We start from the raw sequence: 26529 nt of genomic DNA on the forward strand, positions 1-26529 counted from the left end.
CAAGACCAAGGTCCGCTAGTCTTAAAATATCAAATCTGACCGATCAAGGATTAAGGGTTAACAGCAATTTTCTCTTAAAATGGATCATGTGCGTTGCACGTGACTCTTGCATATCCCCTAATATTATTTCTTTCTCCCCTACTTGCACAGCCAAAGCTCCCACCATACTCAGAGAGAGAGAGAGAGAGATAGAGAAAGATGGCTGTAATTGAATCAAATCCTTCAATTTGGGAAGAAATCGAGCGCTCCGAGAGGTAATTTGGCTTAACTATATCTAACTTCTTTTCGTTTTTTATATTCAAATTTCTTCAACAATTCCTTTCTTCAAAGCAATTGATTTTTTTTTTTTTTTATACCGGCGAGCTTCTCATCAAGATTCAAGACCAAGGTCCGCTAGTCTTAAAATATCAAATCTGACCGATCAAGGATTAAGGGTTAACAGCAATTTTCTCTTAAAATGGATCATGTGCGTTGCACGTGACTCTTGCATATCCCCTAATATTATTTCTTTCTCCCCTACTTGCACAGCCAAAGCTCCCACCATACTCAGAGAGAGAGAGAGAGAGATAGAGAAAGATGGCTGTAATTGAATCAAATCCTTCAATTTGGGAAGAAATCGAGCGCTCCGAGAGGTAATTTGGCTTAACTATATCTAACTTCTTTTCGTTTTTTATATTCAAATTTCTTCAACAATTCCTTTCTTCAAAGCAATTGATTTTTTTTTTTTTTTTGGGGGGGGGTGTTTAATTTGGGTTCTGTTTGTATTTGAAAATTTTAAGAATTGAAAAACACTGCCATAAAAGTTTTGATATTGTTGTGTTGTGTTGTGTTGGGAATGGCAGCTACCTTGTTTGCTCAATGTATTCGGAGGCAGAATCATTAGCTTCGTCCATATTGAAGCGTCTTTGTAAATATGATGATAAAAGCATATTTGAAGTCGGAGAAGAAGATGTTGGATTCCGTGACATGTTGGAGTCGACTGGTATGGTGTTGGTCCAATCCTTGAAGGCACTAGGAAGGTACCTTTCATTTAACTCTTAACATTTGTTTTGAGAGAGAAACATGAATTTCATTGAATTTATGTTACTTTTTAAGACTTGCTATTACTATGTTTTGGAAGTTTTTATAAAAGGATGGAGTAGAGTAGGATAGAAAAATGCCTTCTGGGTGCGAGGATAAACTGCTTAACCCGTCAGGAGTGAATAGGCCCTTGGATTACCCGCAAATTGGTTCTGGCGGGTGGGGTCGGTTGCCTGTAGGAGTTTAATTAACCGTGAGGCTTGTACAGTATATTCTGCACCGTGTAACTAATTTGAGTGAAGTTCTCCCACGTCATCAAAAAAAAAAAAATTTAATTAAAGGATAGAATAGAGTATGATAGAAATTAAACAAGGTTGTATTTTACTAGATAAAAAGGTCATACTAGTGCGCAATGCTCTCAATTAATGTAGGAAATGCAACATTCTGCTCACTTGTAAGTAGAACATTGATATGGAAATGGATGTTCCATTGGATGGGTTTATTAGACGTATATGGGTTTCTTCTTTTTCTTAAAGACCCATGTTCTTCTATGAGTTTTTTTTTTTTTTTGGGGGAGATTTGATGGTTTTCTTGGCTGTTGATTCGTTATATAATGGTTTTGGAAATGCTTGGGGATTCGTTAAATGGTTTGATATCGAGCATTTTTGAATGAATGGAGTTTGGGCCTTCCAGTGCAAACAAAATAGTTTCTAGAATTCTTTGGGATCAGCCGTGATAGGGGGTCTGCTGGTGGCAGGGGGATGATCTATTCTATTCCATTAAATGGAGTTGGGCATCATAAGATGTGCTGGAAACCTGCTAAGAGTATGGGTTTTTTCGGTGCATGGGTATTATCGTGTTTTGACCCTTTCTAATGATATGTCTTTCTTATGGAAGAGCAATTGGATGTTGAAAATCATGCTTAGAGTAGCTTTCTTTTCTTGGACAGCAGCATCGGGGAGAAGTTTGACTATTGAAAACTTGCGTAAGAGGAACATTTGGGTCTTGGATTAGTACTATTTGTGCAAAGGTAATGCGGAAACAGTGGATCACTTATTTCTTCATTGTCTTGTTGGTATGGAGTTGTGGTTGATGGTGTTTGGCTTGTTTGGAGTGTTCTAGGTCATGCCAAAGACAGTGGTAGAATTGCTTGCTTCTTGGCAAGGGCTATTTGGTTGTCATAAGAATGGAATTGTTTGGAAAGCCATTCCACACTGTTTGATGTGGTGTCTTTGGGTGGAGTGGAATGCCTGAAGCTTTGAGGATGTTCAATGGAATATGCCGGACATCGAATTGTTCTTCTTTAGGACTTTGTTGGATTAGATGTCAATTGTAGATTGATATTTGTAATTTACTTGATTGATTGAATTGTCCCCATTTGTGTACATCCTGTATACTTGGGTGATTGTTTTATTTGATATTAGTAAAGTTTTCATTATTTATGCCGCATGGGGTCCTTGATTTATTTTCGGGTTGGCAAGGGTCTTTTGGTGGGCATCGGAGCATTGATCTATGGAGGACTGTCCCACATTGTGTCCTATGGTGTATTTGGCGAGAACGGAACTCAAGATGTTTCGAAGGGAAGGAACGGTCTATTTCAGAAATTAAATCTCTTCTTCTCCACACCTTGCTAGAGTGGAGTTCTTCCTTTAATCTTTTCCCTTGTTCTAATTTTTTAGAAATGCTTGATCTTTGTAATTTTTGTGTTTGATGTACTGTTTTCCACGTACACCTCCGGTGTACCTGGACTTTTAATTAATACAATTCCGTTATTTATCAAAAAATAAATAAATAAAATTTGATGCCCCTTTATCATATAAAAGAATTATATTTGGGAGGATTTCTTTATAACTCTCATAAAGGTTATTTTGAGAGATGGTAATTTAATTCTTCTCCTTTCCCATCTTCCAAATGATATAATTAGATCATTTTATTTTTCTCTATTTTGTTCCAAAACTCATCAACTTGTTATAATGGATGTTATCTTTTGGCTAGGCAAATGGAATGTGTTATGGTAATCTTGAAAATTTTACTCATAACTTCTTCTGGGTGCATGCAGGACATCAGAAATTCTGACTCAACTTAAACTACTATACGAGTCTGTTACAGCTATCCCTGTTCAAGTTCTACTTACTGGGTACCTTTATCATTTGCACATCATACTTTCTGTTTTGCCATGTGATTTGAATTTGAAAAGAATATATGAAGGGTTATATTCTAATGTTTTGTTGTCTGGCCTTAAATTTAATAAAAATAAGCTCAACCCTAAAAAGTTCATTTTGTCAAAACAGCCTTGATATGGATAGAATGTCCATAATTGGTCTTGTTTGATAGTATTTTTTTGGTATGTAAAGTAGTCCATTAAAATAAACAATGCCAAAGGAGTTTTTAGGATATGTCAATTGTCTATTACCCCAGTTGTTCAAGTGATTCTGACCCTCCATCTCTTCTCTCAATTTATTGGCTTTGGGGATGGATTTCCTTAAATCATCAGAATTTAAAGTAAATAATCTTCAATTATTATTTGAAATGCTTAGGTTGCACAACTACTTTACTTTTGTCAAATAACTAATACAACTTGGGACATTTGTTTGCATGCAAAAGGCCAGGGAAAAGCTTTTTCTTTTAAAAAAATAAAATTCTTCATAGAGAACGAAGAGGGGCTAAGGCATGTAGATGCATACAATAGCATAAAAGGCTTAGAGAAGAGAATAGGGATTAACAAATTCAGGAAGAAATGTCCTTTTGGCATCCCAAAGTCTTACACACTGATGGTCCCCAGTTCGATCTTGGGCAGCATCATCATTCCATTTTTATTATTCATCAATATGTTTTTTTCCCTCTTGCTTAATCCTTTTCCCTATCGGGCAAAAAAAAAAAAAAAATCCCAAAGTGAGGAGAGCACCATAGCATCATGAGTTTAACCAAGGAGAACTTCTAATTCATGTTATGTCTCCATCACTTTTTTTCTCCAAGCACATGCCTAAGAAGACAACGTAGCCACTCTCCAGAAACTTTTATTGAAGCCCCTTTTTTTTCTCCCTATTAATGACTTTTCGTGGCTTAAAGCATGTGTAAGTTTAATCTAATCCACAAAACGTAGGACATGGGACATGGTTAACCTATGGATTTATCTGCTTCTTTTCATTGTTTGCATGTTGGGCAAACTGAAGGGTCCATGCAGTGTAGCATCTTTATTGAAGTATTCCTATAACAGTGAAGGATCAACAAACCAATATGTTCTTTGATTCATACTTGTTATAAATGTCTTTATGAGTAAGCATGTGGGATTTAAATGCATATTATAGTCTAGAAGATGTGCATGGGTAATTCAGTCTTTCTATTTTGTCCATGTAACTTGGAAGGGGTATTCTCTATACTTCTAAAGGAGTGGTTGTAAAATTAGAAGACATGGGTAATTCAGTCTATTTTGTTCATGTAACATAGGTTTTACAACATATTCTTGGAAGGGGGTATTCTCTATACTTTTAAAGGAGTGGTTGTAAAATTTTTATCATTGTTTGTCAGGGCTTGTTTTCAGATATCAGATGGTTCTTCTTTTGGTGTTCGAGAATTTCTTGAGGAGTTCCTTAGCAAGTGGAATTGTGTGGATGAACAATACTATGTTCTTGTTGGTGCAGAAGCAAATGTAGATTGTATGGCAAGATCTGAGAGGCATTTTATTTTGGGAGTTGATGAATATGTGGAAGTTGTTGAGGTCTATGCTGTGACGCTACTTGCAACAGTTTTACAAGATATGCACCTCGCTATCTTGTGGGTTGAGAAAGCTGCACTACCTGAGGAAAAACGACAGGTATATATATATATATATTATGTGGTACATCTAAGTTGGCAGTACATGTACTGTTCAAGAACTTACTGATTTTGTGACATTTGATATCATTTTTGGACTAAGCTATAAAATGATGATTGTTGATTCACATTATGCTCTATGTTATATAACATATCAAAATGATGATTGTAAACTTGATTGATTTTATTGATAGATGAAAAGAATATTCTTTCTTCTTATATTCTACCATCTCCTTTCTTCTAGGTACTTTTGAGGAAATTGCACTCCCTGCATTCTCTTAAAGCCACCAACTTGTCACAAGGGTCCTCACCTCTGCCGGCAGATAACCATGATGGCCATTTATCTTCACAGAAAGAACTGAACGTGTCTGAGGGTTCTCAAATAGCCTTAAAAGCCACATACCCACCTAATCAAGGGAATGTTACAAAACAAGCAGTTTTAAAATTGTCTGAACGAATGGAGCCATATTTCTGGTGGTTTCGTACCATCACTTTGAAGTTTGGTAATGCTCGATTGGTCGTATCTAATGGAAAGATTATGCTGGGCTGTTTGATCCTGCTCATGTTTTATGTTCTCCGAAGGAAAAAAGCTGCTTTGAAGAGGTAATGTATTTTTATTCTCTCTGATCTACCATGACTTCAAAGTCAAAGCCTCAGGTCAAAATCTATTCCTTTTTCTTTAGGTTCAAATCTTATTTGGTTCCTGGTTCATTTTGCTTGCTCTCAGTATGGAGTGCTCTAAAATAAAAACTGTTTAAAATGCCCTTTATTTATTTAGCTGAAATGTCATCTCTTTGTCCTAGTTATCATAAACTTGATTAACAATTGATGGTGAATTGGAGGAGAATGGGCTTTATAAATAGGTTATTTAGATCCACATATGTTAATTGCTGCATTCCAATATTCCACACAGTTATATTTTTATTGTTACTATTGAGTTCCAAACTAATATTTATCTGGATGACTAATGTCATGAGTGGCCCCCCACCATTTCTCCCACCTCCTCCACTGCCCTCACAGCGAACCCTATTCCACAACACAACTACTTTTCTCATGTTTTCCTGTCAATTCCCCCACCAACACCAGGAAACTCCAAACTATTCCCCTCATGAACTGGACTTAACATATTTCATGGAATCACTTTGTTAAAACGAGTCATGTAAAGCAGTACAAATACTTAATGGAATTGAAAGTTTGAGGGCCAGTGGTGGAGAAGTTAATTATCGTATGTAAGAGATATGATGTTTTTATAAAATATCTTTGTTTCAGGACTGTTACAAGACAAGCGCTGTTCTTGAAAGGAGCTCTGGTAGATTTGTGGAAGCTCGCATTTTCATACCAAGTGAATCCTCTGGCTGCTGTTCAATCTCTGGCTACTGCAACACGGGGACAGTGACATAAATTTTTAGTCATTATGCTCTTTAGGTGTCCAATACAGGTATAAATACAGATATCTTCAAATGAGCAGCCTCTATTCTAAAGAGGCAATGTTGTTTTAGTATGGATCTTGTATTTCCTCTTGTCAATAATGCCATGCTATTGTAATCATGATTCATGAACTGGTATGAATTAAATATTTAACAAACAGGTGCAATTTCTATGTTTTACTGTTTGTTGCGAGGAACTAGATATATCATGTGAATTGTGATGCACGTTTACCACTAAACCTCATTGTTCTATGTACATTTTCATGGTTATAATGAACAAACAAAGTGAGAATACAATAATTCATGCCCCACGATGCATTCAATATCAAGTGATTGTTTGTTTGCTGAGAAAGAGGAGATCGAAGGGAGCGAGGGGGGCAAGATGTTGGGCCAAGTGCCAATAGACACGTTGGGAATTTTGTTAAAATAGCAATGACATTTGTTTTTACGCGACTTCTATTAGTCATCTTATTAACTTTTGAATCAACCTACTCTATAATTCGCACATATGGATTTGTATTTTATTTTTCAGTAAAAATTATGGTTGTGTATAAAAGAAGCTTGTGTTATCTAACATATTTGCATTTTCTGTTTCATTGCTCATGACATGGTCTTGGCATGATCACGACTGTAATCAGAACGATGTTATATTGCCCAACATGATAATGTTTGATGAGACAAGAGTTGGATTTTGAAAACAAATTGTTAGTTATTATAATTAAAAACCATTCATTTGATCATTTAAAAAAAAGAAAACCATACATTTGGGATTGCACTAAGATGTAGAGTTTTAGTTCTAGTAAAATTAATACCTCCTGCGGTAATCCCAAACTGACTCTAAAACTCGATCTCTTGCTACCTCGAAGTTCTTTTTAGGGAATTCCGAACACAATGCCAGACACGTCTAAAATCATGCTTGAAAATACCTAAGATCATGATTGTTTTTTCTTGTACTATTGTTTCGCAATACTGATATTTCAAGTTAGTGGGGGATCTGGTTAAAAAATAAAAACAGTTCTCCAACTACAGTTAACAAAATTTGAAAAAGAATAATCAAAAGTTCAAAACCCTGTCAAATAGAATTTTTTCTCCTTCAACACAAGTAATTATTAACGTGATCCGCATAATGTTACTAAATACGCGATTTGACATCTATATATATATAGGGTCCGTTTGGATTGAACTTATTGTTGCTGAAACTGAAAACTGAAAACACTGTAGCAAAATAAATTTTAAATGTGTGAATAGTACCGTGGGACCCATTTTTAATATTTTTTATTGCGTAAACAGTAAAAAATAGTGCGTGAACAGTAATTTCTGTCCCCTGCACAGTAATTTTACTGTTCACGCGAAAAAAAAAAAAAGGGGAAAAACGCACATATCCAAAACGTGAACGCTGAGGCCAAACGGGCACATATTAATAGACAAAATTAAGAAAAAGTTCAATTATAATTTGAAATTAAAATCCAATTTTGTACTATGTGTCTAAATTTATGTGAGGATTATACCATAATTATCCACTTAAATTTGTGCCATATGTCCACCTAAGTTTTTTAATCTTCGTGCAAAGTGAGTTAATGAGGGCAAAATATTAAGAATCTGATATTAATAAACTATAATTAAAAAAAAAAAACCAATCACATATACTCAATAAAAATCACTACACAACAAAGATCACCACACATTTTATTTTATTAAAATTTAGGAAAAAAAATGATAATAAGTAGTATTAAATTTAGATGAGAATTTTAATATGTGACTCATTACATTTACATTTAAAAAAAAATAGTTTGACTAATTATTTATTTTTTTATGATAAAAATTGTGTTTAATTTTAAATGTATCCATACGAATGTATTTGTTACATGCTAATTTTTTTAATAATTTCACTAATTTTTATAATAAAAATTATGTTTAATTTTAAATGTATCAATGCATTTGCATGGGTTAAATGCTAGTTTCATATAATAGGTTATGTATGGGATTAATTTTTTTTATTTTTTTAATTTGTCGAAGGAATAGAATGGATAATTCATAAATGAAAGGAATGAAACATGGCGAATATTTTCTTAGTGTGTTTAGGAGTTTATAAAAGGAGGGGTATTTTTTAAATGTGTTTAGGAGTTTATAAAAGGAGGGATGAAAAAAGAAAAAAAGAAGAAGAAGATATGTATATTTATTAATATATCGTACTCATTTTATTTGTTTCCCCCCCCCCTAAATAAGGATACAATTGGTATTTCACCTTTATTTCATTAAAAAATAAGTGCTCCTTTTGGGAGAAATTCTTATAGGGGAATGGAGTCATTTTATTCATTTCCATTAAAATTCCAAATAGAGAAATAGATGAAATATTCTTAAGATAATCAATTCATTTTCCCTTGGTACCTATTGTTTTTTATGCATCCAATATTTCACTCACATTATATGGGTCCCATAAGTGGACAAGATTCATATGTTATGAGTGTAATTTGCATGCATTCGAAACATTAGATATTACATATGAAATTTACATATTGTGAGTGTGGCGCTGCATGCATTCAAAAGGATCAAGACATTAGATACTTTTTTCCTCTTAAAGGGATTGTAACCTTGGAAGCACATTGGATTTTGTATCCTTGGAATAAAGCTATAAATGAACCAAGTTGTTTACAAATAGCTTGGGTTCGACTCAAAAAATTAAGCTTGTTTATATTTGTTTATTTAGCAAATCAGCCAAGCTCAAGCCAAACTTTAGGCTTGATTATAAAACAAGCCAAGTTTAAAAATAATTATGTTTAAACTAGGCTCAAGCTTAGGCTTAATTTATGGGTGTGTAGTGAACCTGTCAAAACTGACCTGATCCAATCCAATCCACCAGGTTAAGTTGGTTTTTAAGAGTTGATAGGTTGGGTTGGGTTATGATTTTTTTTTTAATACTGTGTTGGGTTGAGTTCAGGTAATAAGATTCACAAATTCACCTAACTCGACCTAACCCCAACCCACTTATATTTAATATATATTTAAAATTTTAAAAATATATTATACAATTTTTTTAATTTACTTTTTTGTCATTTTTCCTAAATAAAACCCAAACCCCAAGTTCTCTCATAAAGTTTATGTTTATTTGGTGTTATGCTTATACTGCTTTGCCCCATTGCCTTTCCTAACTCAGTTAAGCTCGGCTTGGTTTGACTCGACCTGACTAAACGGGGAAGTAGGGGCAGATTGGTCATATCGGCATAACATATTTTGGCTAGAGGGGTTTAGATCTGCAATGATAAATGATAAAAACGTGGGCGTGGGCGTCCCCGAAGCCGAAGCCAATTTTGGTTTGGGGAAGAGAAGGCATTCGATTTCGAAGGAGATTAACGATGGAAACCCAGGCTCAGAAGAAGACTTATTTACATTATAACCACACCGATCCTTGCAGATTCGCTAGGTGGAATGCCAGGTACTTTCGTAATTTTAATTTCATATCTCACTCTCTCAGTTTCAGTTACTAGCTAGCTCTCTTTTTTATATTTCAATTGTTTTTGAATATAAATAGAGTGAATTTGGATTTTTGTTTTTTTATTTTTTTAAAAAAGGGAAAGCTATGAATTCATGGAAGCAAGGCCTTGGCAAGAAGTGAATGAATTTTATTCAAATGCAGTGAATGGGCACTCATCACTGTCTGCTTTGTTTGGGATTCAGGTGGGGTTTTTTTATTTTTTTTTTTATTTTTTTTATTTTTACTATTTTCATAATTTGTATTTGTATTTGTTAGCATGTGATGTATATATGCTCTTTTCATGAATTGTATTTGCTTCTGCATTTCTTATACTAGATTGATGCTGCTCCTGCTCCCTTCTTTCCTTGTTTATGTCATATTTTTAAATATATCTATAACTCAGCTGTCATTAGTGTCGCATAATGGTGTCGCGGAAGCTACAAGAAAACAAAACGTTGCTTTCTGAATGAAAATCTTGAATCCACGAGAGGTTCTTTGTTTCCATAAGGTGATAGGGTTTGAAATCCACCAAAAAGAAACAGTAGACATATGTTTGAATTTTTATAAATTTGATAACTGAATTGCCTTGGAGGATATAATGAGTTTAAATAGTAAAAGGTGGCTAGGAAAATTCACAAAAAACCCTGACTCGTGCTAATCTAGAAATTAGGTGGCAAAATGAGAATGTTAAGATGAACAAGTGGAAATACTAGGAAATATAGGATTCAAAATGAGGAATTTCGATTAAAGATGGGGCGACTCCTGTTGATAAAAAGAGAGCAATACTTGCTTAAGATTGTTTGGTTATGTGTAGATAAGAGCAATTAATACACCTAATGAGGAAGAGCGGGTTGGTTCAAGTCAATGGATTGAAAAAAGGTAGAGGAAGACCTAAGATAACATTAGTAGAAGTGATAGAAAAGAATACGTGAATTAAGGAGGTAACATAATAGTATGATTTCAGATGGAATAGAATGATTGAAAAGAATATAGGTGGTCGACCTTGATTAGTTTGTTCAGGATCCTATTCGATCCAAATTTTTGGGACTTGGTTGTTGTTGTATATCTTTAAATATCCATTGTATAAAGTACCTTATACCATGCTTCTTAATACATCTTTCTTGAGAAATCATTTTGCTATGCTACTTATTGTGAGCTCAATCATCAAGTTCATGTTGATTGATAGTGTGAATATGGATTCTCAAATTAAATGCTGGTAACTTTTCCCCTATGATTGATGGGAAAGAATTTACAAGTTAATTATGTTGATGATGGACTATTATTATCTTAGGTGATTAGTTATTTATTATATTTATTTCTATAGAATTTTCTCCAGACACATCATGTTCACAATAATGCTGAAATTCCAGAGGTTTCTGATAAAACTGAATTGGAGAGTGTTTCTGCTGAAGATAGGACTGGGAGATGGGCAAGATCAACATTCAAAATTGTTCTTTCATATCATGGGGGTTCCTTTGATGGGTGGCAAAAGCAGCCTGGCTTAAACACAGTCCAGGGGTAAGTTGTTTTCCTGTCAAACTCTGCAATTTGCTCAAATCATTAGCATAGTACATGTGATACTTCATTTATTTTTGGCAAGTGATAATTGTTTGCGTGGGTTTTTAATTGAATCCGTTTGAACTGCAAGTGGAGAGGAGTTGATCCTTTTTTTTTTTTATTATTTATTATTTTCAAAAAAACACGATTTATGAAATGAGTTTATTGTGGTTTTCGTTGGTCAATGGAACTTTTGTGCTTTTTCCATAGATTTTTTAGTTATAGGAATAACGGAATCACTTTTTTTTTGATAAGTAAGAAGAAAATATTATTAGTAAAAGAATAGCAAGAAAGGCACACAAAGTTCACGTTAGTGAACAAAGGAAAAAAGAAACAAAAAGATATAAGCAACTCCTAATCTATACTAATAGATGAAAGAAAATCCAACAGAGTAGAACAATCCGAATAGCCCCAACAACGAGACCAATTGAAGAGGGTCCGCTGGCAATACTCTAATAACTGAACCGCAGTTTTCTCCTCATCCTCAAAAGACCGTCGATTCCATTTAGTCCAAATAGTTCACATTAAACATCTTCTAACCAAATCCTAAATATCTGAGCTATGCTTCCCAAGCCAATGATACCACCAAAATAATAAGTCCACAAATGAGCTTGGCATGACCCATTCCATCCCAAACAACTGAAGCATATACATCCACAAAGAATGAGCTGTCGGACAAAAAAGTAATAGGTGATCCATAGATTCCGCATTACAACAGCACAAACAACAACGATTCACCAAAAGGCGACCACAAAGCATAAGGTTATCCAAAGTTAGAATCTGACCATGGGCTGCTGTCCACATAAAAAAACCACCCTTTTAGGAACCTTAACTTTCCAAGGGAAAGTGGAAGGAGCTGCATTTCGAATCTTATGATAAAAGGACCGAGTATCAAACTTCCCACTGCCATTAAGATCCCAACAAAGTCTATCACACCCTCCTTCCCTAGGAATTTGGGTTTGGATGAAATGAAGAAAGGAGTAGGAAGCCGCCAACTCCCAATCATTGAAGTCCCTGTGAAAACTTAAACTTCATACTCTGTCATTATCACCCACAGGAGGGCTTAACACCTTTGAAATACAAGCCTCCTTATTAGCTGAACACAAAAATAACTGAGGATAAAGAATTTTGAGAGGAATATCACCAGTCCACTTATCATGCCAATAAAAGAATACAAGAACCATCCCCCACCACAAAAGAGAAATGCTCAGCGAAAGATTCCCACCCTTCACTAATACTCCGCCATAACCCACAACCATGAGCCCTACTACAAGCTCTAGTGCACCAACCCCCTCTTCTTTCCCCATATTTCATGGCAATGACCCTTCGCCATAGATGCGAGGTTTCATGGCCATTCCTCCAAAGCCATTTCCCTAATAGGGCCTGATTAAAAGGCACCAACTTCCGAATTCCTAACCCACCAAACTCATGTGGTAAGCAAACCTTTTCTCAAGCCACCAAAGGATATTTGAAACACTCAACTGATGAACCCCACAAAAAGTTCCTTTGGATGCATTCCAATCTAGTCGCCACAACTTTAGGGATGGTAAAAAGGGAAAGGTAATATGTCAGAAGGCTTGAAAGGGTGCTCTTCAACAAGGTGAGTCTACCACCCTTTGAAAAATAAAGCCGCTTCCAGCCTGAAAGCTTCTTTTCCATCCTCTCAAGGATCGGATTCCAAATGGAGGCTGTTTTAAACAAAGTACCCAATGGCATACCCAAGTAAATCATAGACAAATTGCCCACCCTGCACTGAAGGATATTAGCTAGATAGTCCAATAGGGACAATTTCACTTTTCCCCACATTCACCTTTAGACCAGTTAAAGCTTGGAAACAAGTCAAAACTAGCCTAATAGAAAGAATCTGCTCTCTAGAGGCATCATAAAAAAGAATGGTATCATCAGCAAATAGGAGGTGAGAAACCTGGATACCAGTAGAATTAACAGGACCCACATGAAAAGCCTGAATGAAACCCCCTTCCTCAGTTTTCTTCAGAATTCAACTTAAAACCTCCATGATCAACAGAAAGAGAAGGGGAGACAAAGGATCGCCTTGTCTGAGACCTCTAGAGCTTCCAAAGAAACCAATAGGAGATCCATTAACCAAAATTGAGAAGTGAACGGTAGAGACACAAGTCTTTATCCATCTCCATCTATCCCCAAAGCCCATCCTCTCCAATAGATAAAATAAGGGGTCCCAATTCACATGATCGTATGCTTTCTCAATGTCTAGCTTACACACCACCTCCAGAGTACGACATTTCAGTCTACTGTCTAAAAATTCATTAGCAATAAGCACTGGATCCAAAATCTGTCTGCCACCAACAAAAGAATTCTGTGACTCCGAAATAAGATTGTCCAGCACCCGCCTCAATCTGTTAGCTAAAACCTTAGACAACAGCTTATACACACCGCCCACTAGGCTGATAGGCCTAAAATCTTTGATATTTGCGGCATTTTTTTTTTTTTTTTTTTTGGGATCAAAGATAAGAAAGAAGCATTTAGAGACCGTTCAAACTCTGAGCTCCTATGGAAATGATCAAAGAATGCGATGACATCTACTTCCACTACACTCCAGCATTTTTGAAAGAAAGCCATAGTGAAACCGTCAGGACCTGGGGCTTTACCACCCTCCATCTCATGAAGAACCTTTACCACTTCCTCCTTAGAAAAATCCCTCTCTAATTCAAGCCGCTCATCCTCCTCAATTCTAGCAAACGCTAAACCGTCCATAGAAGGGCGCCAAGAAACTGACTCAGTGTACAACCTTTGATAAAAATTGACCACCCTAGACCGCACCTCTTCTTCATCCTCAAAGAGGACTCCATCCACCTCTATACCCCGAATATGATTAGTTCTTCTATGGGAGTTTGCAACCTGATGAAAGAAGTGAGTATTATTGTCCCCCTCCTTCACAAATAAAACCCGGGACTTTTGTCTCCAAGAAATCTCCTCCAAAGAGACAAGATGAGCAATCTCTCCTTTAATGTGAATACAATGAGATTGATCCTCTTGAGAAAGACCAGACACGTCCTCCCTAGCATCCAAACCCAGCAATTCAGATAAAAAACATTTCTTCCTAAAGGCTAGATCCCCAAATTCCTCCTTATTCCACTTTTTCAAGTCCTCCTTAAGAGCTTTTAATTTACGTGCCAGAATAAAACTAGGAGAACACGAAAAGCAATACCCATTCCACCAAAGCCGAACCCTTTCTACAAAACCCTTTTCTTTCAACCACATATTCTCGAACTTAAAGGCACTCCGACCTCTTTTAACATTACCTGCCACCACCAAAAGAGGGCAGTGATCAGAAACTACTCGAGGGAGTACCCTTTGAGACACGTTTCCAAAGTGATCTACCCAATCCACCGATGCCAAGGTTCTATCAATTCTTGACATAGAAGTAGACCCCGAATCTCTAAACCGAGTAAACGAAGCCCCTTCAAGGGGTAAGTCCACAAGGTAATTAGCCTCAATGAAGTTAGAAAAAGCAAACATAGTTGGACTAAAAGCCTCACAACCAAGTCTCTCACTTGGGTATCGAATGGTATTGAAATCCCCAAAAAAACACCAAGCCGTATTTCACCTGGAGTGCATCCTTGAATGTTCTTCCCACAGAGCACCTTGCAGATTATCCTCATTAGGCCCATACACTCCTGAACAAGCCCATACAAAATCATTTGCAACCCCTTTCAGTAACACATTAACAGAATACAAACCAACAGCACAATCAACTTTATCAAAAACTCTCTTGTCCCAAACTAGTAACACCTCCCTGCTGTATTGACTGCATCTAGAACAACCCAATTCAGGAACGGACTACCTTAAAGGCTCCGAACAATTGAAGAATTTAAAGAAGACAGCTTGGTTTCTTGAAAGCAAACTATATCACACTTCCACTCCTTGAGAAGATTTTTACATACCTCTCGCTTTTGAGGATTATTTAATCCCCTAACATTCCAAGATAGCAGTCGTAAACTCATTTAAAACTGGTAATCGCCCCTTTACCTAGTGAGAGGTCTCTGTTCATCCCCTTAGATGCTACCCCATCATAATTAATAGAAGAAAACAAACCTTTGAGTTCCCTAAGCCCTTTCTGCTTAGAGTTCACAAAATCTATAGTGGACCCAACACTAACAACATCAACACAATCTTGTTCAAGAAGACGGAACAGAGCCAGGCATTGATCTTCGTGCTTAACAATAGGAAACCCCACAATTCTACAGAAATTTTTCATCAGGTTACAAACCCATTTCGAGTTTTTCACCGCTGACCCTCGAACCTCTCCCTCACCACCTTCCTGGATCATGTCCAGCTCCTTATGATCATTATGATCCCATTTAGATAAAGGTGAGCACTCCAAAGAACCATTCTCATCCTCTCCATGAAATAAACCACTAGGATTAACTTCACTGTGCTTCCACTGCAACAGAGGATGCTCAGGCCCTTCCTGTAACATCTCAACCCCATCCAAATGGCTCCATTTCTCTCCCTTCTCGCTTGAAACCATCATTCCTTTTGAATTAGGAACTCCACTTTGAAGTGTGGTCTTTCTGCCTCTGAATGTGCTAACAAAATTGTCATCATTATTGGTTAATACACAATGACAAATGCTACCTAATTCTGTGTTTTTGGGTGCTTCAATATGCCTTCTGTGGATTTAAAACTATCAAGATTCCTATGTGTACAAAATGAGTGAATTGATTGAAATTTGCTAAGTACTTTGATAGTCCTCTTTCATTTTTATTAATACTCTTGAGTCTTGACTACACTTTACTTTTGACAGCCTAATTGAAATATCTCTTGGGAAATTTGTTGATGAGAATAAAGTTAAACTGCTGAAAGACAAAGGTTTACCACTGGAAGGCTGTGTTGTTGTTGCTGGGCGCACAGACAAAGGGGTCACAGCTCTTCAACAAAATTGTGCTTTTTGTATGTTATTACTTCATATCCCTAAATGTTGTATATTCGCTACTTGAATATGTAAATTTTGGCCATGATGTTATTATTTAAACATTTATAAAGGTGGCTATGCTCTGATGGCTGTTTGCTTTACACACTCCACTTTCTATTTTTATTTTTTATTTTTATGATGCAATCATTGTGTGGAGTAAAAGAAGCTTAGAGTGGAGTTCTTGCAGTATCACCCTAAAAACATATATTAGTTTGAGAACTTTTCTTAACTTTTTTGCTATTGTTACTGAGGTCCATATTCAGTTACATGTACAAATTCCAATTGTCTACTGGAAATGCCCTTATTTAGAATGATAGATGCAGTTATCTCTATGATTGTGATATATAACTGCAAGAATGTTTTTAAATTGGTTTGACTTCATTATAAGGGTTTGAGAGGAAATTGTAGATTTGGACTGTATTCAATGTTACATATGAACTCATCAATTATAAGATCTCAAAGGCCTTATGTAAAAGTAACAAGGTAGCTAGGATATAAACATTGTTGTATGAATTGGTAGTGTTTTAGCTCAATGAAGTGCAACGCACACGCGCACACACACACACACACAATTCATGCATTCGGACATTGCTTCAAGTGAGGTAGTGCTGGTTGGCTGTATGCTCTAATACTATATATGCAGAACATGGGAAAGGTGTTGATATGGCTTGGGACTATTCTAGTATATTAGTCCAAGCATTGTACCTCTTGGACATAATGTTTAAAGTTTATTGGTTCTCTATCCTGCGAATTTTCAATGAAAAATTCTTCTGTTGGTTGGTAGGCTCCATTGATTGCATCATGTGTTTCCCCAAAACATTTAGTAAAATTTATATCTGCACTAGAGTCTTTCATGACATGATCTGTTAGGTTTCTTTGGGGTTCAAGTGATTGCCTAATGGTATTGGGACTATTTGTGGTGCCCAGCGTCAGGGTTCAAACCTCCCCTCCCCCCTATATGCCTAGCAAAAAAATAAAAATAAAATAATGATCTGTTATGTTTCTTTGATACTGCACATATTTGAAGCAATTGCTTTATGGATCTTTGATTGAAGAAATTTTATGTTATCCTTTTCTCCTCGAGTAGAGTGGTTTGTTACTTTGTTCAGAGCTTTAGGAGATTAATCTAGATTGTTTTTGACACTAGTTCCATTTTATCCATCTGGTGTGTGATAATTGCTGACCTTATAATTGTTATATCTAGCTACTTGGAGAAGGGATATAAAACCTCGGAATATAGGGGAGGCCATCAATAGTGCAGTGCCAGGAAAACTTAGGGTCATATCTGTTTCTGAGGTAATTTTTTGTTCAGATTTTCCACAAAACCAAGCTAATTGAAGCTGAAATTTGTTAGCTGTATGTTTATTTCTTCAATATTTGTAGTAGTTGAAATTTGATCTTTGTTATTAGCAACTGGAGATGTTTATCTGATTATACATCTCTGTCTCTCTCACTCTACTTCGAATATACTTATATCACGTGCTACTCACTGTAGGTATCACGCGTATTCCATCCTAATTTCTCTGCCAAATGGAGGCGCTATCTTTATATTTTTCCAATGAATGATTGGGAGGATGGGGAACAAAGTAGTGAGAGTAGGGAGGATCTTGAACATTTTAGATGTAGTGAAAACGAGGATGACCAGAAAATTGGACGTGTTGAATGCAATGGGGAGACTGTTGAAAGCCAAAATATCAATGATGGGGAAGAGCTTGAAAGTGGAAAGAAACCACGTACCTTCTGTATAAGCAGGGTTAACCAACTTTTACATCAGCTAGAAGGAAAATTATTATCTTACAAGATGTTTGCTCGTGATACCAAAGCCTCGAGAAGTGTGTAAGAATAAAAACCTTTGATTGCTTTTGGAACTTGTGTTTCTTGGAAAACCAGGCTTGTATGTATGTATAAGGTAATAAGTGTGATACCAAAGCCTCGAGAAGTGTGTAAGAATAAAAACCTTTGATTGCTTTTGGAACTTGTGTTTCTTGGAAACCCAGGCTTGTATGTATGTATAAGGTAATAAGTTTCTGGTTGACATATTCTCCCCTTGTAAATGCATGGTGGAGGGTAAGATCATAGGATCAAGACCCATCGGGGGTGTGTGCAACTTTTTAGTAATTAAAAAAAAAGTCTTTTGTTAGATTTTGAAGAGTTATACTCAAGACTATCAGATATAAGTATAGATGAAAAAATAAAATTGGACACAAACACTTTGCTAGGTAGGTCATTTTATATATGAATTCTCAATTTACATGCTGGATTGGCTTCATTAATACTTATAGCTAAATTTTGGATGGAGTGAGTGTATCGCTCTCCAACCCCCCACCTCCAACCCTTTTCTTTTACTTCTTGTTGGCTAGCAAGGTATTATCGGCCATTTGACTATAATTGGAGCCTATCTTTAGCTAAACTAGAGCTTTCAATCTTTTTTGCAACTTAAGTTTGCATCCTTTCCTGCCATTGTCCTTTCGGTGATGCAATTCAGATCATTTGTGTCCATTGGTGCAGCCATTGGACAACAACAAATCTTGCAGTTGATCATGGCAGCTTGCCCGGAATTAATGCAAGCCATAAGCCTGTAACCACCAAGAATTAAGCAAGCATCTTATGTTGCCACATGCCCTTCTGATCAGTTTGTGCCCATCTGACTATCATGATCTGATAGGTACAGGAACATGCCAATTTTGCTGTGTTTGAAGTGTTTAGGATTCTAAAAAGAAAAAAAAAATGACAAAAACTTAGGATTCTTTTTGACAATAATCTGAACTTTTTGAATATATTTATATTATAACCAAAGAAAGAAAATGGATCATACTAGATAAATATAGTACTATATTTGCATGTTTTTAATATAGTAAACTAGTCTGCATCGCACTATATTTGTTGAGCTAATGTCTACCATCCTTTTGTACCTTTTCAGTTCTCTATGTTGACCTCTTCATTTCTTGTCTGCTTCCTATCTTGAGGAGGATGGTGGATAAATTGTTCTAGTAGGCATTAGACTTTGACAGTTAAAAGGTTGAAAGCTTCGGATAATCTTACAGTATAAGCCATCGAAGTCCCAATTTTATGCTACTGACCTGATCTGAGTTTTTTGGGACTTGGGAAAACTGAAAAGATTGCATAGGTTCAAAGATACTTGCTAGTGTATTTTTGCATGACTCAGTTACAGGATAGTAGCTTTTCTGGGAATAACTTTGCCTTTGTGATGATTCCTTTGACGTTGACTTGATTTTTCAGAGAGGATCTGTCCATGAGTGCTCTAACTGCAACTGTTTCTATTTCAGTGGTCCTCCTACGGAGTGTTTTGTCTACCATGCTCGAGCCACAGAAGCTCGACTGCCATCCTCTGTAAGTGTTTCATTATTCATTTGCTGTTTTCTTTTCTAACTTTTCTTTCCTTTTTTCTGCTAATGTTAAAATCTCCTTAAATTGTTGTTATCCTGAAGAATGGAACCCCATTAACGTGTGACTTTTGTGTGTGTGTGCCCGCATGCATGCAACATGAATGTGTGCTTGCAATATTTGAGGAAAAATTCTCAATTAACAAGACTTTGTTGGGTTTTGGGTGATGCAAATGATAAGAAAGAAAGTGAAAATCTTGTAAATAATTTAAGAGTTGACATGGGACTTCTTGTTCCAAGCTCTCAACTTGTGGCCTAACTGAAATTGGAGCTGGATACCAATTCATCTAAAAAAAATGTACAGCTTGTGTGGGTGTTCTAGATATCTTTTCTTATAATCTGATAGTTATATTGTAGGATTAAGTAGAACTTCTAGAATAACATTCTATTTAATCTTGGAATAGTCATCTGCTAAGAACATATTTTATAAACTAGAACATGTAATAGTTAAATTTCTTCTTGCATTTTTGAATGGACAAATAGTTATATGATTGATTTTGTAATGTGCAAGCATGTCCAAACCATTTTTATTTGCTGATCGGACGTGATTGTGTTGTCCTTATGTATGCTGCAACACCAATTTTTGGATATTCATGTTTCTCTGTATTTTTCTAGGATCATGGGGAAGGAAGAAAGGTTATGTGTGTTGAGCTGGTTGCTAATCGCTTCTTACGCAAGGTGATTGTTTTACGTTTTATTATGTCAAGAAATGTATGTGGTAAAGTGCATACATTGAGAAAATAGGTATTGCAAAGATGACGACATGAACTTAATTTCTTTGGATGTGGAAACTAAAGACCTGATTGGAACAGAAAACTGTTTTCGAGAAGTAGTATACAAAACTGATTCCTATTATTTTTTAAATAAAAAATGTGTTCGGTAAAGAAATAGTTCAAAAACAGTTTTAAAAAATTAAACACAATATGGGTTTGGGTAATAAAAAAAACGGTTGGAAAGTGTTTAAAACAACAAAACTAACAAGAATGGTTAGTGCCATGCATACATTTATCTTTGTATTTCCATTCTTAAAACCATCAACCTGCATTTTCGGGTTATCTTGCTGATGCTCTAGGGTCTTATTGCCACTAATTTGGTGGCTAACCATAATTGACAGATGGTCAGAGTGCTTTTGGCAACCTCCGTTAGGGAAGCAGCAGCAGGTGCAGAAGAAGATGCACTGCTAAAGCTAATGGATGCCACTTGTAGACGGGCTACTGCTCCCCCAGCACCTGCTGACGGCCTATGTCTTGTTGATGTAGGATATGAAGAATTTGATTCGCAAATCTGCCTCATTCCAAAAGACTAAATTTATTCTCATAACCACACAGATCAAGCCTCCAATCTAGATTGTTAGTATCATGCACACAGATGTGTTGGGGAGGGGCCTTCATGACTATAGATGGATCCTGCCCTGAATTACTTATGTAGAAACTGCAGCTGTTTAAATGGTCATAAATATTCCATCAATCGTGTCGTTTTGTTTTTGTTTTTGTTTATTTTTTGTAAGACCTACATTTATACATGAGTTTTGTTCTCACTTTTAGCTTATTAAGCTTTTGTTTCCAGTGGGTGAATTATTTACTAAATTAGTTATTTATATAAGAGCCATTCTTTTTAAAGAAAGAGGTTCTTATTAAATATGTTCTACTATGACGTTAGCAAAATAAAAATTAAGTGAATCATATTATAGATTCCACTTAGTAGTATGGGAGTTGTACACTTTTATTTTTTGGGATTTTTAACCTATGACATATACTTCTGATGATAGTTCCATTATTAAATCAAGACACCAATCGGTGTTTTTGGTGTATGCGAGGATTTAACTCAGATATTTTATTCAACTATTAGAGACTTTACCAGTTGAGTTGATTGGAACTCACAAGGGAACTGTACACTTGGTTGAATAAAAGAATAGCAACCATTTAGTTTTGATACTTAAAATTTAGGGATAATTACAGTAAACCCACTTGAGATTAGACCCGTTTTCACTTTGCCTACCTGTAGTTCAAAACTTATTACTTTGCTCACCTGAACTTCAATCTGTTACTCCCCCATTGCTCACCTCACCCTCAGACGTTAGACAAACACGTTTTTATTCAAAATTAGAACATGAAACGGATCAAACAACACAAACTCACTCTCTTTCCCTCGCGAGCCCTAGGAAAGCGAAAATTCATTTCTGCATCTGATATTGACATTGTGTTGCAAGTGTAAACCCAGACGAGCAACGGGTTGTTCGAGGGACTAAAATCCTAGTAAGAAATCAGTCACTGTTTGAGTTTTTACTTTGGGCTCGTGGTTGTTTATTGTGTTTTTATTATTCAATCAATGGTCAATGTTACATGTAATGGAATGAGAATATTGGTTGTGTTTGTTGATGCTTATGAAAAATGTGACCACCTGTTCTTTGGATTTGTGTTTGTTTGTGGGCATTTTGTCTGTCTGTCGTGGTCATTGTGTCTCACAGTGGACCCAAGTTTCTATTTGCTTTAAATTTTCAGTGTTTGCATGTGTTTAGTGAAACAGAATTAAAAAAAAAAAGCAGAAAATGTGGTCCCTCTATGTGTGTTGTATTCCAAAAGCAAAACAGAAACGTGCAACTGTTTATTTTTTTGTTGTTTACAATTCTTTAATTGTTAATTGTATATGTGTCAAATGGCAATTTGTTATTGCAGAAGGATGATATTGTGAAATTGGAGGTACATTATGGGGGTGCTTTTCTGTGGAACCCTAGTTTAGAATACTTTGGAGGGAAAGTTGAAATAGTGTATAGGGATCCTGATTTGCTTAGTTATTTTAAACTAAAAGGTATATGTGAGGAATTGGGAATTGATGAACCGTGTAGGGTTCAGTATTTAGGTCTTGGGGGCAACTTAGAGCAAGACTTGAGGCTTATATAAGATGATTAAGATGTGGTAGCCTTGTGTAAGCCTAATGAGGGAGGGCCAAGAGACACCATCATACTATATGTGGAAAGTGGTAATGCTCCACTTGCAGTTGAAGTTCTTGATGGTGCAGGGGTTGGTGTAGGAGCTGGTGCAAGGGCTGGTGTAGGGGCTGGTGCAGGGGGTGCAGGGGCTGTAGGGGCTGGTGCAGGAGCTGCTACAGGAAGTGATGGTCTGGAGGAGGAGTTTGATTGGTTGAATGAAGGTCTCTCCACCTCATCCAAAAACTGATACACCTCATCCAAATACTGATACACCTCATCATCCAAACACTGATACACCTCATCTAAATAGTAATACACCTCAGCCAAACACAGATACACTGGCCCAAGCAATGTTCCTCCTACAAACATAGATTTAGATGAAGAGTGGGTTGAACTAGCTTTAGAGGATGATATTGCAAGTGTGGATAGTTCTGATGATGAGCAGGGTGGCAATTTGGAGTTCAATGAGAGGACTGATATGGAAAATGTTAGGTTGGCAAAAGGGATGAGGTTCCCAAACTCCCAGGTGTTTAGGAAGGCTTTGAGGGAGTATGTGATTCAGCATCACATTGATGTCAAGTGGAAGTTGAACGAGAAGAAGAAGATTTTTGTACATTGTAAGAACAGTTGTGGATGGAGGTGTTATGCCTCAATGGTGAGTGGAGAATGCACATTTAAGATCAACATTTTATCCTGAATGTACCTGCCCCCTAACATTTAAAAATGGGCAAGTTACATCAGCTTATGTGGCAAAAAGGTATTTGGAGGATTTTGGTAAGAATCCTAAGTGGGAGGTCTCAGGTGTTAAGCACCATGTGATGTAAAAGATTTCTATTAGTTAGGTGTATAGAGCAAGGACGACAACTAGGGGGCTGATTACTGGGAATGAAGAGTCTCAGTATGGCCTACTTAGAGATTATGCAGAAATGATATTAAGGACAGATGTAGGAAGTAGGGTGATTCTGCAAACAGAAATGGAAAATGAGAATGCAGAGCCCAATTTTAAAATGATATACATTAGGTACAATGCTCAAAAGGTTGGCTTTCTAGGTGGTTGTAGACCTTTTGTTGGGTTGGATGGATGCCACTTGAAGGGTAAGTTTGGTGGGCAATTATTGTTTGCCACTGCCAAGGATGGAAATGACAATATATTCCTAGTGGCAATGGCTGTGGTTGAGCAAGAGACAAAGGATAGCTAGATGTGGTTTTTGGAGCAGTTTACAGATGACATTGGCAGGCCAGAGGAGCTTAATCTGGTATTCATCTGTGACAAGCAGAAGGTATTGCTTACCTTAGCTGTTTACATTAACTTACTTGATTGCAGGGCCTTTTACATGCTTACTTGCTTTTTACATGCTTACAATGTGATGACATTAGCTTGCTTGCTTACATGCTTACTTGATTGCAGGGCCTTTTACCTGCAACAGAGACTCTATTCCCAACTGTGGAGCACAGGTATTGTGTGAAGCACATATACAACAACTTCAAGGTTAACCACAAGGGCATGGAGTAGAAGAGTGTTCTGTGGAGGTGTGCTGGCACAACATCAGCCAGAGAATTTGAGAGGGGGATGAACCATCTTAAGAGTTTGGATGAAGAAGCTTGGAAGTACCTAGCTGATATAGAGCCTGCACAGTGGACCAGATCCCACTTTTCTTCAAGAGTTTTGACAGATTGTATGGTAAACAATCTGAGTGAGATTTTTAACTCTATGATTGTGAAGGCTAGAGACAAGCCCATCTTATCAATGCTGGAGTGGATCAGAGTTAGGCTTATGAGCAGGTTGTATATAAAGAAGACTGGCATAGAAAAGTATGGTGGCAAGTTGTGTCCAAGCATACAAAAAAAGTTGGAGCAGTTAAAATTAGAGTCTAAGGGTTTCTGTGCAATGCCTTCTGGGAGGTTTGTGTATGAGGTTGACAATGAGAGGGAAAGGCATATGGTGGACTTGGTAAAATGGACATGCAGTTGTAGAGTATGAGACTTGACAGGAATCCCTTTCAAGCAAGGAGTTGCAGCCATTTTTGTAAATCGTGAGAAACCAGAAGACTACACCCATCCATGCTACTACAAGGATGTTTATGTGGAGACATACAAGACACCCATACCTCCCATGCCTAGCCAGTCTGAGTGGATGTCAAGTGCCCAACCCAAGCCTGTTGCACCTATTGTCCATAAGCCACTAGGCAGGCTACCCATGAAGAGGAAGAGAGATGCTAATGAGTCGAACCCTTATAAGGTTTCTAGAGCAAACAGGCCACTGAGGTGTGGAAAGTGTCACCAAGAAGGGCACAATGCAAGGGGATGCAAGGCCAATGTCACTAGTGAGACAGCATGGGAGAGGAGGCAGAGATTGCAGAAAGGGAAATCTGTAAGTTTTTACAAATTTTTTTTATTCAAATACAAAATGCCAATAACTGACACTGTAAAAACATGCTCATATTTGGTTGCAGGGAAGTGGAAGGCCTTCCACACACAGACAAGGATCACAGGCCCCATCTTCATCACAGACCCAATCCTCAGCTCAGCCCCCATCTTCATCACAGACCCAATCCTCAGTTCAACCCCCACCAACACATCAGCCTTACACTATGGCCTCATCCTCATCCAACCAGGCAGCAGGGTCACAGCCACAAGATCCAGCTCCATAGCCACAAGCTCTATAGTCATAGAACCCAAGTCAGTGGTACTTTTCAGACTTCAGGTACATAGTTAGAGGAGCTCATTGGTTCTCTTCAAGCCAGCTAGCACCACACACTCCTGCAGAAACATGGGAAAGTAGAGCACCATCATCACAGGTACTGTACTTGTAGGTTTGATGTTTTATTCATTGCAACTGTGATACTGGTAGTTAACATGTGAATTCTCGTACTTTATAGCCTACAAGACCACCTGTTACCAGAGGAGAAGCTGCTTTGAGAGGAAGGGGTGATGCAGCTAGGGATCAGAAATGTAGAACAAGAGGTGGAAAAGCCAGCTGTGGTGGGAGAGGCAGGGGCAGGGGCAGGGGTAGTAAATGAAGACTAAGTCAAGCCACTTTTGTTGCTGTGTATAATGTATTAGGGTTATGTAGCGTTAGGGTTTTATGTAGTTTGTAGACAATGGCAGGGCAGACAATGGCAACACTTTTTTATATAGCTGTTCAAATACTTTTTGTATTTTTGTAAGTTTTGTAAACATTGGGCAGTTGTAACTGTTTTGGTTGTTGTACCAAATGTCTTATATTACTGGTGGTTGATGAAAGACTAAGTCAATAACACCTTAAAATATGTATACAATTTCCAACTTAATGACAGGTGTTCATAATTATTATTCTGATTATTGCAGTTTGTTATTTGAGTTATTATTATATGAGTTTGTTTATGTGTGTAAGGTGTATGTATTGAATAGCAGGTGTATGTGTGCATTTGTTGTCTTTTCTTGCAAGTTGATAGATTGTCATGCACTTTAAAACAACTTTCGACACAATTGTCTTCACACAATGCACTTTATGCATAAACCAACATAGTTAACAACATAAAACAAAACGCCAACACCAACACCAACACCAACAGCTCACAGCTCACAAGTAGTGAATTCACTTTAAACAAAAAATACCAACAACATCTAACAGAAATTACACTTTATCTTAAAAAGGCATATATTATTAAGTGGCTTCAAGCCAACAACATCTACCACTTTACATAGTTCTCATTCTCAAAAAATTCTTTCATACTTCTATTACAATACAATTGAGGACCAGCTTATATTACAACCCATTAGGCAGACTCAATCTCATCATTCCAACATTCTCACTTGAGCCAAAACATGAAAACAACATAACCAAAATAAAAAAACACACAATTAGTGCAATTCTACACTTTCTCTCTTACTCTAAAACTCTAACTGCTATCTCCTTGGCTTGAACAGAGGAAGTTCGAAACTTTCTCTCCCTCTGGGTGGCTTTTACTGCC

General features: G+C 36.8%; 3 protein-coding genes across 6 annotated transcripts; all 3 read left to right on the forward strand.

Annotated features, from left to right (window-relative positions):
- The first annotated feature begins 358 nt into the window (after window positions 1-358).
- LOC111991797 (protein APEM9) lies at window positions 359-6569 on the forward strand. Of its 2 annotated transcripts, none has more exons than XM_065780764.1 (6): window positions 359-632; window positions 843-1019; window positions 3080-3157; window positions 4549-4834; window positions 5078-5436; window positions 6103-6569. In XM_065780764.1, exons 1-6 carry the CDS (start codon window positions 577-579, stop codon window positions 6227-6229), a joined length of 1083 nt encoding a protein of 360 aa, XP_065636836.1. In that variant the 5' UTR covers window positions 359-576; the 3' UTR covers window positions 6230-6569. The 2 variants fall into 2 exon arrangements, with proteins under 2 accessions (XP_065636836.1, XP_023879379.2); XM_024023611.2 differs by having other exon boundaries at window positions 3080-3118.
- Window positions 6570-9389: 2820 nt separating this feature from the next.
- On the forward strand, window positions 9390-21195 carry LOC111991795 (uncharacterized). Of its 2 annotated transcripts, none has more exons than XM_065780766.1 (9): window positions 9390-9693; window positions 9830-9935; window positions 11069-11250; window positions 16076-16221; window positions 17448-17539; window positions 17739-18079; window positions 19531-19594; window positions 20263-20325; window positions 20762-21195. In XM_065780766.1, exons 1-9 carry the CDS (start codon window positions 9524-9526, stop codon window positions 20951-20953), a joined length of 1356 nt encoding a protein of 451 aa, XP_065636838.1. In that variant the 5' UTR covers window positions 9390-9523; the 3' UTR covers window positions 20954-21195. The 2 variants fall into 2 exon arrangements, with proteins under 2 accessions (XP_065636838.1, XP_065636837.1); XM_065780765.1 differs by having other exon boundaries at window positions 9391-9693; window positions 11057-11250.
- A 2811-nt stretch (window positions 21196-24006) lies between these two features.
- Window positions 24007-25866, forward strand: LOC111991782 (uncharacterized). Of its 2 annotated transcripts, XR_010631828.1 has the most exons (3): window positions 24007-24947; window positions 25030-25374; window positions 25456-25866. XR_010631828.1 is itself a non-coding variant. In XM_065780756.1 (2 exons), the coding sequence occupies exons 1-2, from the start codon at window positions 24690-24692 to the stop codon at window positions 25225-25227; spliced, it is 456 nt and encodes a 151-aa protein (XP_065636828.1). In that variant the 5' UTR covers window positions 24007-24689; the 3' UTR covers window positions 25228-25866. The 2 variants fall into 2 exon arrangements, 1 of the variants encoding a protein (XP_065636828.1); XM_065780756.1 differs by having other exon boundaries at window positions 25030-25866.
- Window positions 25867-26529: the final 663 nt, after the last annotated feature.

The sequence above is a fragment of the Quercus suber genome, unplaced genomic scaffold (assembly GCF_002906115.3).
Source record: "Quercus suber isolate HL8 unplaced genomic scaffold, Cork oak 2.0 scaffold_246, whole genome shotgun sequence".
NCBI lineage: Eukaryota > Viridiplantae > Streptophyta > Magnoliopsida > Fagales > Fagaceae > Quercus > Quercus suber.

What these genes read in the sequence shown, in the direction of transcription:
- LOC111991782 (XM_065780756.1), top strand. Translation starts at nt 24,690, where the DNA reads ATGCCTAGCCAGTCTGAGTGGATGTCAAGTGCCCAACCCAAGCCTGTT. An exon ending in GATTGCAGAAAGGGAAATCT is followed by an intron (nt 24,948 to 25,029) that starts GTAAGTTTTTAC and finishes ATTTGGTTGCAG; the next exon opens with GGAAGTGGAAGGCCTTCCAC.
- LOC111991797 (XM_065780764.1), top strand. Translation starts at nt 577, where the DNA reads ATGGCTGTAATTGAATCAAATCCTTCAATTTGGGAAGAAATCGAGCGC. An exon ending in GTTCAAGTTCTACTTACTGG is followed by an intron (nt 3,158 to 4,548) that starts GTACCTTTATCA and finishes ATTGTTTGTCAG; the next exon opens with GGCTTGTTTTCAGATATCAG. An exon ending in AAAAAAGCTGCTTTGAAGAG is followed by an intron (nt 5,437 to 6,102) that starts GTAATGTATTTT and finishes TCTTTGTTTCAG; the next exon opens with GACTGTTACAAGACAAGCGC.
- LOC111991795 (XM_065780765.1), top strand. Translation starts at nt 9,524, where the DNA reads ATGATAAAAACGTGGGCGTGGGCGTCCCCGAAGCCGAAGCCAATTTTG. An exon ending in TCAACAAAATTGTGCTTTTT is followed by an intron (nt 16,222 to 17,447) that starts GTATGTTATTAC and finishes TGTTATATCTAG; the next exon opens with CTACTTGGAGAAGGGATATA. An exon ending in ACCAAAGCCTCGAGAAGTGT is followed by an intron (nt 18,080 to 19,530) that starts GTAAGAATAAAA and finishes TTTCTATTTCAG; the next exon opens with TGGTCCTCCTACGGAGTGTT.